The sequence below is a fragment of the Periplaneta americana genome, chromosome 16 (assembly GCF_040183065.1).
Source record: "Periplaneta americana isolate PAMFEO1 chromosome 16, P.americana_PAMFEO1_priV1, whole genome shotgun sequence".
NCBI lineage: Eukaryota > Metazoa > Arthropoda > Insecta > Blattodea > Blattidae > Periplaneta > Periplaneta americana.
Window position 1 is genome coordinate 52,079,280 of NC_091132.1, and position 17,062 is coordinate 52,096,341.

General features: G+C 35.4%; 1 protein-coding gene across 1 annotated transcript in view; it reads left to right on the forward strand.

Moving 5' to 3' along the window:
* LOC138716246 (epidermal growth factor-like protein 7) overlaps positions 1 to 17,062 on the forward strand; it is a 194,901-nt gene that overhangs the window by 170,735 nt on the left and 7,104 nt on the right. The window contains exons 5-7 of the mRNA XM_069849104.1: positions 174 to 269; positions 16,297 to 16,422; positions 16,677 to 16,750. Coding sequence (XP_069705205.1) covers positions 174 to 269; positions 16,297 to 16,422; positions 16,677 to 16,750 — 296 coding nt within the window. The remainder of the gene's footprint in view (positions 1 to 173; positions 270 to 16,296; positions 16,423 to 16,676; positions 16,751 to 17,062) is intronic.

Below are 17,062 nucleotides of genomic sequence, written 5' to 3' on the forward strand. Positions count from 1 at the left end.
GGAACTGCATCCCATGTAGATAAAATGTCGAAAAAAATATTTCGTACCGATGTTCCAGTTGAACCACAGTCTTGAATATACAGTATTTAACATCAGCAATTCTTTCTTCCTCTAACCCGCTGAGCTCAATAGGTGTGAAACTGTTTCTGAGAAGTGCAACTGATTTGTTACAGCTGTGTGTACGCAGCAGTGTCTGAATGGAGGCTCCTGTGTCAAACCGGATACATGCGTGTGTCTGCCGGGCTACACAGGCAAGCGGTGTGAAACAGGTACGTGCATAACAAACATCCTACACCGCGTGTTGTAACAACAGATAGCAAGCTTACAAATAAATCTATAATGTTTATGTTATACACAATTCATTGACATTTTTCCGCAAGTAACTTCACTTTAATAACATTTCCTATTCGCCAGTAACATTTGAGCATTTTTAGGACACTGAATGAAATCCAAAGCTGCCATGAAAAAGAAGACACTAGGGGCCGTATCCATAGAAATTCTTAGCGCGGGCTTCCGGTGGGTGATCAGCGAACTAACGTTCCTCGTATTCATAAACTAGTGTTAAGGCTGGTTCACAATAAACCGGAAAGGAGAATCGGAACGAAAACGAAAACGGTAAAATTGTTAAAATGTGTACATTTAAATGTGAGCATTCACAATTGACGAAAAGCTTGCCGGAGCCCGGGATCGGGAACGGAGAGTTGGCCAAGTTTCAACTTTGACGTTCACGTTTCCGATCACAGCCCACTAGATTCATTCTATTGCCATCTAAAAAGCTATTTTGTCGTCGTATATTTTGTAGCAAGAAGACCGTAGCATAACCTATGCATTATTTTGTTCTGTGCTATGCATCATGGAGCAAATTTTATTTGATGACATTCTAATATTGAGTGTTGAGGAAAATCCTCACATTTACGAAAAGCGGCGCGCCTCGCATAAAGATGAGAAAATGAAGGAGAATACGTGGCTTTCAATAGCTGCATCTTTGAACACCGTAAGTGAATCATATTTTATTACTGTATTTGTTGTATTACACATTACATATTCATGCTTCAATTCAATAACGACTGTTGTGTTCATTTTTGTTCTATTACAAAGTTTCTTCTATAATTATTTTACGTTATGGTAGACTTAAAATAGGTTGTGATAATAAAGATGCATGGGCATAATTATAGTACCGTACCTAATGAAATGTTTCAGTTGAAATTTCGAAGTTGGTTAACCTGTGTTTATGTTGGCTTCCTTGTACTCATGAGAGAACGCCATTGATCAATTATACACAAATAACATCAGAATGCGTAATATCGACTTTACATAACTTATTGACATGCATATCGATATGCATAGTCGTCTACGTTCTCGGTTTATTGTGAATCAAAAATTTTCATATTCACGTCCTCTGCTTCTCGTTTTCATTCTGCTTCTCGTTCCAGTTTATTGTGAACCAGCCTTTAGCGATGTGATATGATATGAATCCTGTACAAGTAACCAGTTGATAGCCGGGGCTAGTTTAGCACGCTCGTAGCGCGGGCTAGCGAAATGTCTATGAATAGCACCCATAATGTTCTCGTTATACCAGAGCTACCATATTTTATTTCAGTGAATTCGGGACATAGGTCTAATTCTGATGGATTGATTTTAAGGGAACCCGAACTCCCTTATCCTAACTTACGTTAAATTAACAGTTTTTAATTCACTTTTTCTCAGAAAATATTGGGAGTACAGTAATGGGATTTTATAGTTTATTCCTGACACTTTTAGCGTCAATAACAGGATTTTTTGGAAAACTATAATTTATTCTCCAAGTTATATATATATTTTTTCCATATAATGCAAATATGAATAGCCTACTATTTTTTGCTACATTTTAAAAAAATGTTATGTTTTATTCTACGACGCTCGCAACTGCAGAGGTTATATTAGCGTTGTCGGTGTGCCGGAATTTTGTCCCGCAGGAGTTCTTTTACATGTCACTAAATCTACTGGCATGAGCCTGTCGTATTTACGCACACTTAAATGTCATCGACCTGGCCCGGAATCGAACCCGCAACCTCGGGCATAGAAGGCCAGCGCTATACCAACTCCGCCAACCAGGTCGACGCTACATTTTAAGGGTTAACTCCTTTGTAATTGAAATTTCATAAAATGACTCTTTAAATGAGCTATAATGAATGTTCCCTGAAAATCTGAAGTAATTCTGATTGTTAGAAACTGAGAAAAGATGCATTTGGTAGAGAAAATATAAACTTACGAAAATAAATTACCTTCAAAATGTTTAGTAAATCCCAGCTGCATACGGCGGATCGCTACAAAAAAAAAAAAAAAAAAAAAAACAGGTCTTTAGAAGTGTGTAGTGTGTATGTTTCATATATCACTGGAAAGAGGAAATTTCAGAGAATATAATGCAATAAAAAATAAATAAAAATGTTCACTGTTTTTCAAGTTTACCTTCAAACTTTTTAGCACATCGCAGCTCCAGATGGCGGATTGTTACAAAAAAAGGAGGGGGCTCTTTCGGAGTGAGTAGTGTAGTCCATATGTTTCATGTCTGTTAGATAATATAATGCAGCAAAAGACCAAAAATGAAAATGTTCGCTATTTTTCAACGTCCGGATTCTCTTAAAAACTGTATGCATGAAGAAGTGGCAATAGCGGTACAGGTATATTCAGGAGGAATTGTAAATATTTTAATTAGGAATAAAGTATATATATATATATATATATATATATATATATATATATATATATATATATATATATATTACTTTCACGTGTTAATTTGAACTAAGTTTAAAAATACCTTAGCTTATTAGTTTCGGCTTGGGAGCTTCAGAACTGCGTGGTCCTTGCGTCTTCCGGTGTCTCCACTTCCGGTGGGAGTACGTCTATGTTGTGTAGTGTGGAGTCAAGTGCATGTGTATTTATTCACACTGCAATGGGTATATACCCGGTGGCAGTGGTAACTAATTACACTCAATAATGACAATAATAAACTTATTAATTAAAAATACAATTAATAATAATACTAATAATTAATACTAACAATAATTTATAATAATAATAATAATAATAATAATAATAATAATAATAATAATAATAATAATCTATACTAATAATAAATCTGTAGCCGAAATTTTTCTGGTAATTTTCGATTTTCAAAAAATAATTGGTCCTAACATATATAATTAACCACCCTGAAACCGAAAATCGCATTTTTGAAATTTTTGTTTGTATGTCTGTCTGTATGTTTGTTACCTTTTCACGCGATAATGGCTGAACCGATTTATATGAAAATTGGAATATAAATTAAGTTCGTTGTAACTTAGATTTTAGGCTATATGGCATTCAAAATACTTTATTTAAAAGGGGGGTTATAAGGGGGCCTGAATTAAATAAATCGAAATATCTCGCTTATTATTGACTTTTATGAAAAATGTTACATAACAAAAGGTTCTTTAAAAATGATTTCTGATAAGTTTTACTCTCTACAAAATTTTGATAGGACTGATATTTAATGAGATAAATGAGTTTTAAAATTAAAATAACGTCATTTAAGACGGTGCAATGAAATAAGAACAAATGACTTCGTCTATAAGGGGCCTTGGGCAACAACAATCGAAAAAGGGGCCTTGGACAGCAACAATCGAAAGCTATTAAACTATTCCTATGCACAGAAAATTTGATGGGCTTTTTTGTACATTCGTTTTCTGTATTTCTTAAAATAATATTTATGTACACACTCATTTTAATCTCAGAGAATTAACGAACAACGAGAGTGTATTTATTTAGTATGCAGTAATAGTACGTCAGCTTAGCAATCCATTATTTTATAATTCAAATTTTAACTATGCTCAATTGAATCGTGTTAAAATACATAAAATAGACTATATATGCAATAAATGCAATGCAAAAAAAAAATTTGGTAATGAGCCAAGCAGATTATGTTGCGCTGTTGTAAAGGTTGTTGCTTCTGAGATTCAAGAGCCCCCCACAACAAATTAAAAACTTTCTTATCGGAGTACATCCGTTATCAACGCACTTTTTATATAATATAATATAATACAATATAATATAATATAATATAATATAATATAATATAATATAATATAATATAATATAATAATAAATATGTAGCCGAAAATTTTCTGGTAATTTTCCCTTTTCCAAAAATAATTGGTGTTAACATGTATAATTATTCATCCTGAGACCGAAAATCGCTTTTTTGAAATTTTTGTTTGTATGTCTGTCTGTCTGGATGTTTGTTACCTTTTCACGCGATAATGGCTGAACGGATTTCGATGAAAATTGAAATATGAGTTAAGTTCGTTGTAATTTAGATTTTAGGCTATATGACATTCAAAATACTTCATTTAACGGGGCCTGAATTAAATCGAAATATCTCGCTTATTATTGTTTTTTTGTGAAAAATGTTACATAACAAAAGTTTCTTTAAAAATCATTTTCGATAAGTTTTATTCTATGCAAAATTTGGTAGGTCTGATAGACTTTTAAAATAATAATACAATACGTTTTCACCGCCGCCTCAGATTGTAGCGTTGTTGTTCCTGCAGTAATTCCCATGTGCAAAATATAAAATTTTTGAGTAGGAAGAAAAAACACATTTATTCATTCCTTGGCAATGGTACATAGGAGATCGTGAATTCTTACATTTTCGAAAGAAAGAAATATTATTACATATCACTGTTTATGCTGTATCACTATTTAAGTTATTTGAAGGTTTCAGAACCATAGTGGGCCAAGCGCCATTTACTGAAGACGTAGAAAACAAGGGTTAAAATTAAGTTATTATCATAATTCAATGGAACCATATAGCAAGTAATATAAAGTATACACAATAAAACTAAATGATATGTCAATCTTCATTAAACTATAGTTGCGTGTAATAACAAATAAGAAACATGTTAAAGGAATTGTCATTGCACCAAATGAGTGGTCTGTGGACCAAAATGATCGCAATTTAATTATTTAAATACAATTTCAATTAAGTAACATATTAAACAATTTATCCTTCTAACAAACACGAATGTTCCCTGGATGAAACGTCCTATTTTAATTACGTAATTACTTTATATTTATTTCTAACAGGTGCAGCGGAGCGCACGGGTACGGCTAGTAATAATAATAATGATAATAATAATAATAATAATAATAATAATAATAATAATAATAACAGGGAATATCCTAAATTAAATGAAGCACGATCACTTAAAATAACATTTAAAATAAATCTAATTTGTATCTTAAACCTAAGTTCGAATTAAAACCCACGAGTATGATATGTTCATATCTGCACAAGTACCTTTCAACATTACACTCATTTCGCTGTCAACTCACTCACTGCACTGGAACTACGACACATTTCACTGACTCTATCCTGATTTCACTAACATTTCAAAAACATTTCACTGTTCAAATACTTTGCACTGCCACTATAAACTATAAAGCTTCACTGACAGGAACACGTTTCACTTACACAACACACTTCACTGACACAACATAATTCTTCACTGATACAACACTTCAATAACAAAATATAGTTTACACCCTTTAAATACTGTGTATAATTACCGTCTATTAGTATAGTCCTTAAGCCTATTTTTAAATACATTTTTGGTTGTTGGTAAAACCTTTAGTAAGTCTGCAGGTAAAGCATTCCAGTCCCTGATAGTATGATACGATTGAGAAAAGAAAATTTTCCAGTGTCCGTCCTCTGTCTTCTTTCCCCCAATTTATATGAGTGGTCGTTCCTTGAAGAGTAATTTGGCGGCTGCAACCTATTTTTTATTTCTCTCCAGGCAGGCTCACCTCTGTATGTTTTGAACAGTGCGCATAATCGTTTGTGTGTGTGCGCGTGGAACTAAACTAAATATTTTATAGTAGCTAAATATATATTTCGTAACAAAACTGTTTTGCTGCACTTTTTAAACTTCAGAATAAATTATTTTCCGTTCCATTGGTACGTAATCTTTGAGTTTGATTTATTTTAATGTACTTAATCAAGTGGATGAGGGTTGAATCTCGTCAGTTTTTGGATTTAAGGTCAAAAAGAAGAGATAAGTGTATCTGTGTTTGCAGTGAATTCTGTAACCAAAACATATCTCAAGATTTAGTCTCTGCTTGACACGTCCTGCAGCATTACGAGTCAGAAATCCTGATATATTGAAGCAATGTATTATCTTTATAGCTTGTGGGAAATAAAGTCATAGAAACTAGAATACAGAACTGTATAATGTTATTTTATATCGCACTAAACAGCCAATGCCGTAAATGCAGGTTAAAGAATTAGATATCTTCTAATTCCCACAGTCGACGTTTAATTAATAAAATATAGGCCTACTGAGACAACCTGACTTATGTTGAAGGCAACGTTGATAATAACTGGCTATCCACACAAATACTTTTGTGCGAGATCGTGCGTATTTGCTTGCTTTCCGCACAAAACCAATACCGGTACGCGGTAAGTGTGAAATGCCACATTCAGTATTCCCAACGTAACAAACATAACAATTTCCCTAGTCTTACCGCTTAAGCGTCATATTCATTTTACTGCTTTAGGCTTTTAACATATTATTTTTAAAGACGTTCAAAATAGTAATAATTATAAATTGGAAACTTACCACTGCAATTTCACCTAAATTGTACTGTTAATTATTGTTTTTAAATATTTGCAAAAATTAAGTAAACTCTACAACACCACAAAAGTTACTGCATTTGTAAGCAAGTAACATTAAGGAAGCCGTGAAAAAATCAACAAGATTCCAGACTCATCATAGACTGGGGAAAAAAAAAAGACAGACGTATATCACGGCCTGCTCGAGTATAGTAAACACAGAAAACATTTTATAGGAACAATGTTGAAGATAGATATATTTGTTTTCCAAAGTTGCCGTCATTGAACAGAAACCAATATGGAGATTTCATTGCAACTAATTAGAAATTCCTCTTTCAGGTATATAATAAACGATCTTCGCGCAAAATAATGTACGATACACGAGCGGTATGTTTGTTTTCATGTTCTCGGAAATTAAAAAAGCTCAACTACGTTTCGCTTTTTCAACCTTTTCCTCGAACATGAAAACGTCAACACACCGCTCTTGTAACGCATGTTACTATTTTCTGTCTTTCTCTGCATTAAATTATCCTGGAACGCTGTGTGCTAATTTGTAAAATGCTAACATCGATACCAATCCATTATTTTATTATCTTTCGGTGTAATTTTAAAAGCCACAGTAATTGTTTGGTTTCTGTTCATTTATATTATTTAATGCTATTTTTTTATATACGTGCTCGTTTCTTTTGTATCTCAGAACTGCTTTTTAACAAGACTGTCGAGCAACACGTCACAGAATGAAATATTCACTAAATCTTAATTTCAAATGAAGCTGTTATTTCTAACATATGCAGGTGGACCGCACATCTATTTATTATTTCAGTATAACGAATCCTTTCTTCTTGTTCCAATTACCTATAGATACCTAGACTCCCTCTCCCCCGACCGAAATCCCAGTGACTCTCATCTCTAGCGAAATTCAAACGATATAAAGTATAAAAAAATGTTCCACATACCCTAGAACAGAGTTCTCAAAGTGTGGGTCGCGACCGCCTGCGGGGTCGTGTGAAGAGCTGACGGGGTTGCGAGGTGATTTACAGAAAAAAAATCGCCTTATTAATATGCATTTATTTTATGCAGGGTCCGGTAGAATGATCTCCTCTGTTTTAATTGGCCACTGCACAGGTTTCTTGACAGTTGCGCTTGATTGGAATATACAGAGTGATTTATATAGAACTGACACATTTCTTTCATTAATTGTTTCAAAACGAATTGTGCTAGCGACAACTTATTTTACCTAAAATGTAGAGGAATTTTGGGAGATTATTTACCTCTATAGCAAATGTTGTCCGGCGTTGTCAAATCCGGAGATCTCGGTGGCCACAGGTTCCTGGAAATTATTCGGTCGTCACATAACCGGATAAATGGAACCATGCTTCATCTGTGAACTATGTGATGGACAATATGGCAGGATTTTGCACAATGAACGTCTGAAACCAACAACAATAATTCAATCTTTTATCCTTATCTGGTTCCTGTAGCTGATGAACAACCGTAACCCTATATGGCTTTAGGCTCTCTGACACATTGAGTAGGTGTACCCTGTCTCCTGCGACAAACGTCTTAATGATTTTTTGGGTGACTGCTCCAGTCGTGCTCTTACGTCAACAACAACCGTGGGAAGCCTAGATGAACGATGCTTGCCCTTTTCACTCACCAGAGATCCAGTTGTTTCCAATTTGTTTACCAGTCCCAGTATTATGTTTCTTTTGGGAGGATTGCGAACACCAAATTCTCTCTGGTATGCCCATTGAGTAGCTGTAATTGAATTCGTAATCCAGTATTGCTTCACAAGGAAGAGTCGTTGATTTAATGTGTACTGCATTTTCACGTTGACACAAAATGTCGAAAACAGCTGCCAACAATAGGAATAAAACATAAACATCTGCGCATCTAGTGACAAGGAATCGAAACTCCAGAACATTCTGCTGTTGGTTTCAGACGTTCATTGTGCAAAATCCTGCCCTATTGTCCATCACATGGTTCACAGATGAAGCATGGTTCCATTTGGGCTATCCGGTTTTGTGACGACCGAATAATTTCCAGGAATCTGTGGCCACCGAGATCTCCGGATTTGACAACGCCGGACAACATTTGCTATAGAGGTAAATAATCTCCCAAAATTCCTCTACATTTTAGGTATAATAAGTTGTCGCTAGCACAATTCGTTTTGAAACAATTAATGAAAGAAATGTGTCAGTTCTATATAAATCACTCTGTATCTTTGAGCAGCACAAGCCATGTCATTTCAAATTTGAAAGGCATGATAAGGGCCGATAAGCTGATACAATAACAATAGAAGTTTTATTAGGAACCGTCAGTGCTTATCTATTTAACAAATTTATTAGTTTACAATAATTTGTTACATTTATTTGGTTTTAAACGTTTTCGGCTTGATTAAGCCATCTTCAGAAAAGTTTAAGCCTAAGTACATGAAGGTGGTACATGTGTATGTGATACAAATAAATAAACCAATTAACATGGATCTCTGTAGAAGTAAGTAAACACACAACGAGATTAAAACATTACTGTATTAAAACTAGGCTATGTGAGCCAAGATCAAATTTATTAAAAGTTATTACATACTAAAATAAATTAAAACACGTGCGATACAGTTGTAATTGAGACAGGTTGGTATCTGTATTGAAATCCAGATCTGGATGGCTTAATCAAGCCGAAAACGTTTAAACCAAATAAATGTAACAAATTATTGTAAACTAATAAATTTGTTAAATAGATAAGCACTGACGGTTCCTAATAAAACTTCTATTGTTATCATGTCATTTCAGTTACCATCATGGCGTGGACAGATGAACATCGTGCAATTTTTTGTTGAAGCAGACTTAAAAAATGAAGATTCTCTGATTGCAACGCAGCGACAATTTCGTACCCACTTTAGAGTAGGTCGATACGAAATATTTCTGATAAGAAAATGATACTGTTATGGGTGAGAAATTTCAGAAAAAGAGTTAAACTTTCAAATAGAAGTCGTTCGGTAGGTTTTTTTTTTATTTTAGTAGGTTATTTTACGACGCTTTATCAACAGCATTGATTATTTAGCGTCTGAATGAGATGAAGGTGATAATGCCGGTGAAATGAGTCCGAGATCCAGCACCGAAAGTTACCCAGCATTTGCTCATATTGGGTTGAGGGAAAACCCCGGAAAAAACCTCAACCAGGTAACTTGCCCCGACCGGGAATTGAACCCGGACCACCTGGTTTCGCGGCTAGACGTGCTAACCGTTACTCCACAGGCGTGGACTCGTCCGCTAGATGTCGCAATGTTCGGACTCCCGAGAATATCGCAACAGCGAGGCACGCTGTTACCACAGTCTAGTATATACAGTCACGAAGCTCAATACGTAGTAAACATGCATCCATATATAGTTGCTAAGCACTACGATCGCTAATATCGCCTCATTGCAGACAATGCGAAATAGTACCGGAACAGTCTATTGTTCCTAGCGCCCTCACAACTCAAGCTTCGTGACTGTATATAAAGAGTCCACTGCAAGAATGATGGATGTCACTTTCTTGTCGAAAATGAACCAAGACTGTCAATGCATAGCTTAAGACATACAGAATGTACATAGAGAGTTATATGACATTAACACTGATAGTCGTTGTCCAGTAATGATCGCAAAATCACAGTTAAGCTTTGAGCGCTAAGCATTTCAAACTTCCAATTGCTTCTCCTGCAAAATGTATTCCAAATGACATTCATCATTCTTGCAGTGGACTCTTCATACACAGGGACATCATTTTATTTTTACTTCAATTTTTATTGTACCTGAGTTTTTGAATGTACTTCACTCCCACGCCTTCTACTAAGGAAGTTCCAACTCCACACAGAACCAAGACCGCAGATAGTAAGCAGTACTGAGTTACTGAGTATAGTACGTTCCAGAAATATGTTCGCGTTTTCCAGTGACGAAAGAGCTTTCAATATTGAATCATATTTTCGCACAGCTACTGTCCGTTTGCCTACGTCGCATCCCGATTTCCCCCACCTGCTTCTGCTCACCCCTCTGTAAAAGCTGGGCTGTCTTAGCTCTTTTCTGAAAACATTAATTTCTCTTAGGAATTGGACGTTTACGTAATATTATACAGCTGTTTAATTTAACTTAAATAAAAGGGCCTCGTTAAGTAATTAACTGTCACATGATTTTCTCCCTTTCTACAATCCTGCGGCATAACCACTTGGACGGACAGTAGATAGCATGTCTGAGTAATTTTATATTTTCGGGTCCGGCAGAAGTGAAGATTGAATTCACAGTACGTAGAGTAGGTACAGAATTATTTCAACATGAGTTACTAGTACGAAGGACGAAACTGGCAATTGGAATTAGATGCAATAGTCTATAGTGCGATAATATGCACAAAAGAACTGAAGCCTGTATCGAAATGAACGGCCACCATTTTCAAAATTGTGTTTAAATATTCATATTATGATTATTTTTCAATTTAACTTCTTTCTCTATATTGTACGCTAATGTGCTGTAGACAGTATAATATACACTACATAATGAATACGTTCGCATGGATAACTCACTTCGTGAGTAAAAACACTTATTCTTAATACAGTACTGTACTTTGATTAAAGAAAAACCTAATGAAAATTATCAAACTCAAAATCGCGATATTTCCTAGTTTACGTAAATGGATGAACTACTTTTCTTCCTTCCTATACCTAGTAGAGTGATTTGTGTTTTACGCCAGTATCATCGAACTCCAGTCTTGGAGGGGGGAGCAAGCGGTGTTTCCGGTTCTCTAAAGGTATAGACAGGTTAATATTAAAAATGTTAGTAAAAATAAAATGATGTCCCTGTACTAGTGTGTCCTGTTACCACATCTTGACGACGTTCAGCTATTAAACATGTTCTGGCACTGGAAATATCTGACCCGAGTGTCAGACGAATCTTAGACCTAGATCTCAAGTTCCATCAGTACAAAGTTATGGTGGTTCAGGAACTTCGGCAACGTGACTGGTTCAACCGCCAAGATGCTTGTATTATTGGAAAATGTTCCTGGCGACGCTGTTGTGTTCAGTAGTGTCTCATTTTCATTTGTCGAGCTGCGCAAGCAAACAAGACCTTCCCATCGACGTCTCGGCCTCCCCAAAGGTCTTTTTCCCTCCGGCCTCCCAAATAACACTCTATATGCATTTCTGGATTCGCCCATACGTGCTACATGCCCTTCCTATCTCAAACGTCTGGATTTTATGTTCCTAATTATGTCAGGTGAAAAATACAATGCGTGCAGTTCTGTGTTGTGTAACTTTCTGCATTCTCCTGTATCTTCATTCCTCTTAGCCCCAAATATTTTCCTAACACCCTTAACCTATGTTCCTCTCTCAAAGTGAGAGTCCAAGTTTCACAACCATAAAGAACAATCGGTAATATAATCCGAGGCTTATTTGAAGGTTTCGTAATAAGCTGTTTTTACGGTGATGGGTTGTTAGCCCTTCCCCAACCCCCAAGCTGGAGGACCACCCCTCATCGGCTCTCTATATCAGGAGGCCGTCTCCTCGATCTACCTACCACATTTTATCTGAACCTAATCATATCGATGTCAAAGCTGTCGTTGTTTCCGTTACAGGCATATAATTTCTTTCAACGGAGTTGCGATTGTAACGAAATATATTGTGTCAAATGATAGTCGATCACTCGGAGATATATTTTTTGTTTTTAATTTTGACCGGTATGCGTCGTAGGACTAACCAATATAAGGACAAGAGTATCTAATAAGACAAGTCTATCTTCTTTATACTGTGGAGTAATTTTCGTACGGATTAATAAGGTCTTGGGTCGAACCGCGTCGAAAACACCCCATTAATTGTTTAATTCGTAAATTTTGTGTTTCTAGACAACTAGTACGCCACAAAATTTTACTTACACCTAGATAAGCAAATGTTTTAGTTTTTTTAAAAGAAGATAAAGTTGGGTGGAGGGCACGGCTTCCCTCCCTCCCCCCCCCCCGCCCCGACGATGCCCTTGATCACGAATGTAGGCGATTATGGGATACTGACCTATTAGATCCAATAATGACTCAGAGTTATATGACGTTGTCTTCCAAGCTTGCGTTGTAATTCCGAGCTCATGATTCATGTTTTGTCTTCTTCGTATGTATGTGGTGATAATAAGATTAATATTAATGGATTTTAAATAGTGATAGTCCATTGGCACAGCTATCCAGTTTATATTGTACACACGTTCACAATAATTGACAATTAAGACAATTTTTTTTTACTTATAGCACACTAAAATAGTTATAGGGAGAGTCAATACTTAATACTTACTTACTTACTTAAAAATGGTTTTTAAGGAACCCGCAGGTTTATTGCCGCCCTCACATACACCCACTATCGGTCCCTGTCCTGTGCAAGATTAATCCAGTCTCTATCATATCCCACCTCCCTCAAATCAATTTTAATATTATCCTCCCATCCACGTCTCTGCCTCCCCAAAGATCTTTTTCCCTCTGGCCTCCCAACTAACACTCTATATGGGCTATTCCATCTCAAATCGACAGAAATATAGAAAAAATTGACCTTGCAATTTTTAAATACAATTAAACTTTTTCTGTCCGTAGACAACTGTGATACAATGCTTTGTGCAAAGTTTGAGGCATCAGAACTTCATAGTGTTTAAATTAAAAATATTTTAATTTATCGTATTTTCATAAAATTAGCAATTTTAAACTGTTGTGGCTCCGAAACCCTTTCACCCAATGATCAAAATCATGGTTTATTCTGATGATGAAAAGTTAAGGTTTATATTGGCATGTAAACAGTTTTTCTTACCGGTACCTTTTGGAAATGGAGAAATTTAGATTTTTCTTAATTAAGACGCCTTTGCCCACGAAAAAATATTTTTAAAATATATGGTTAGATTCCGCATTGAAAGTACAAATAAACATATTTTTTACTGGTGCAACGTTGATAAGAAAGTATTGAAAAATCAAATAAAGAAAATGAATAGTACGCGCGTGAACTAACCAGCTGACTGTGAGGCGGGAGCTAGCCGAGCCAAGCAAGGCCAGGAGACAAACACATGACGTGTCGTCTAGTAGCGCATAGCTGGACTAGCTTTAGCACAGGTTTTCATAAACACAGGAGTAAAATGACGCCCAACGCTCGTTTATCTTCATCTCTCGGCCAGTGCGTGCAGTACTGCGCCGTTTAAGTCCAGGCATGTGAAAATAATTTATTTAATACCCCCGAAACTTATTGCCGTGACACTAAGCAAACAATGCCGAATCCCTCTTAATAATGCAAGTTTTTTTCTCAATATTTTTTTTACATTTTTACAAATGGGCAAAAAGCCTAAAAGTAAGTAAAATCAGATTATCTGTCTCTCTGTATACAATAAAAATAAGGATTACTTCTTATCATAACCTACCAAATGTTAGCTTCAAAATGAGCTCTCGTTCAATATTCTACAGTAAATGGTTCCAGAGTTCTGAGCGCTGAAAGAGGCTTGTTTTTTAAAATACGCTAAATTTGTCGCTCAACAATACGAAAACCGTTTGACTTGCGATAGTATATTTTTGCAAATGCACTCTCCTCAGCACCTTGTATAAATAGGGAAAAAATTATAGTATAAAAATACGAGGTTTTTTACTGATCGATTTCATATGGAATAGCCCATATGCACTTCTGGATTCGATATCATCCAGTAAATTGCATTGCCCAACTAAACAAAATTATTAAAATCTTACAAAACATCAAACTAAAAAATCGACATTATTTATGAGACGACCTAGTACATTAATTCCTGCCATACCATTTATTTTTCTGTGCTTAAACACTAAATTAATAAGCCATAAAAAAGGTTGAACAGTAAAGAGTTTGCCTTTACGAAGATCTGTGCACAGCGGTAAATACGGGTACATAGGCCACATATCTTTATAATTGTCTGAAAAATCCTATTTATGAAAATTAAATGAAGTGATTGTTTGTGTACTTTTAAAAACGTGAGAAATTGTAGGAATTTCTGACTTCATTATGAAGTAAATGTAAGTGGATATCAGATATCGATATCCGAATACTATACAAATAACGACTACGAACCTTACACAGCAATTAAAATAATATATGGCTGTGTAGTTCAATATTCATTCCTGTTTCTCCACTGTAAGCATTTCATAAAAGTTTAAAACCTAATGCTTGCAACTATGAGAGAAAACCTATCGAGTGTCTGGCTGAATTCCAACATATTCTACATATTAGAGCCAGAATCACACCAGGACATCATGCCCCCTCCATATTACATTTTTATACGTAAGAAACTAACTTAATAGTTTTCAAAACACATTTCCTGAAAAATAAATTATGCAGTCATAATTCTTCTGTGTATCCAAACACGTCATACATATATGTAATACATTCCAATTTCTAAATCCATTTTAAATGTCTTTCACAAGCCATTTTATGACCAACATTACACACACACCATCTCTCTCACATTTTCTGCCTGTTTCTTCCCCTCCAACACGAACATAATTACCATTACATGGGCATTTGTCCAAAACTATTGAAAGGGATTATGATATAAGAGTGGTATCATGTCTATGGGAACTAATATTGTTCAAATCAGATACGATCCGACATGAGTTACAATAGATAAATTAAAAGCATGGTCATAATTATGATACATTATGTCTGTATTAATCACACGAATACTCTTTGATGCTTTAAATTCGATGTAATTTTTAATGTTATTTAAAGATACTGTATCAATTGAACTGTTATCTAGCATCGATGAAGGGCTAATATGTGATAGCGGGATGGTATTTGGTGAGATGAGTCCGAGTATTCACCATAGAGTTACCTGATATTCGCAAGAGTTGAGGAAAACCTCGAAAAATTCAAACGAGATATTCGACCCAAGCGGGATTCAAACCTAAACCTGAACGCAACTTCGGATCAGTAGACAAAACGCCCTATCGCCTGAGCTACGCCAGTAGTTTAACTTAAAGTAACACCATAAGATTTATTCCAACGGCGTTATAGTGGCGTAATGTTATGCGTATTTCAAACGAGATAGAAAATATGCTCTCAAATTCTCTAAAATCATATTTAGTTATTTAGTATATATTTTTTACTGAAGGTATCCGTGCATGTTTATAGAATTTAAATTCCCAAAACTAGAAACGTACCAATACAATAATTGCATAAATTAGACCATAATAATAAAACTTAAGGATATACATCTTAATTGCACACTTCTAACAATTTTATCACAAATGATTTGGTAAATTTGTTATACAGTATAAATAACTTTCCTGTGTTAATTGAAACTATTATGTTATTTTACCTGCGTTAATGACCAGTTTCGGCTTGATATCCGCCATCTTCAGATTTCTAGTGAGGTCTTGTGCTTCTTTCCAGTGGGGGGTGTGTTTATGATCGGTAGTGTTGTGTCAAATACGGTGTACATTCTGAAATTTAGATGTATTGAGGATGTGGTGTGTATGTGTTTTTTTACGGCTGCATATTTCGTATTGTTCTAGTGTGTTTAGCTTTTGGATTTTCAGTTCAATATGTAGAATTTCTATGTCTGTTTCTACGTTCCTGTAGTTGTGGTTGGTGTTGGTGATGTGTTCCGCGTAGGTGGAAGTAACCAAATCACACAATACTCCCGATTTTCCTTGTTGTTTTCCAGATATTGATGAATGTCTAGATAAGCCATGCGACCAAACATGCATCAACTCAAATGGTAGTTTCTACTGTGAATGCCATGATGGATTCGATTTGTTAAGTGACGGCAGATCATGTAGAAGCCATGAAGGTAAGAATGGAAATATCTCAGTCATAAGGTTAACAGTAGTAACTCAAAGGTTAAGAAGATTACGAGGTGCAATCAATATATTTCTGAATTACACTTGATTTATTGTACTGTTGAACATTAACGCGCGTGTCATTGAAGAACACTGCTTCCATATCTATTAAGTCAGTCTAACAAACACGTCAAATTGTTTTTAAGAACATTTATTTATTCTTCTTTATGTCACAGTATTTATTTTGCATTAATGTCTTTCACAGGAAAAGTTGCAACAGAAGCACGGGATCTTCTAGATTATGATATTCTTGCAAAAAGGGTCCTAAAGCTTGAAAAGGTATGTTTCTTTTGTCATTCATTTACTTCTATATGACATCTAACAGTAAAGCAACGCTGCTACTACTACTACTAAATTCTTACATCAGAAAACCATTAATTTTACATAGGTTGGATAAAAAGTAATGGCAACACTGCTGTCATGTGACGATGGTGCGTTCGAGAGCTGCCAGCTGTGTGGACATGAACAAGGACTGTTAGATGAGTTAGTGCAGCCAGCGGCGACAGTACTCCATCAATCTACTGCAGTGTGTAGAACGTTCACTTTCATAGGGATAGTGCGAGCGCCCTAAACCATCCTTACAAAACTAGA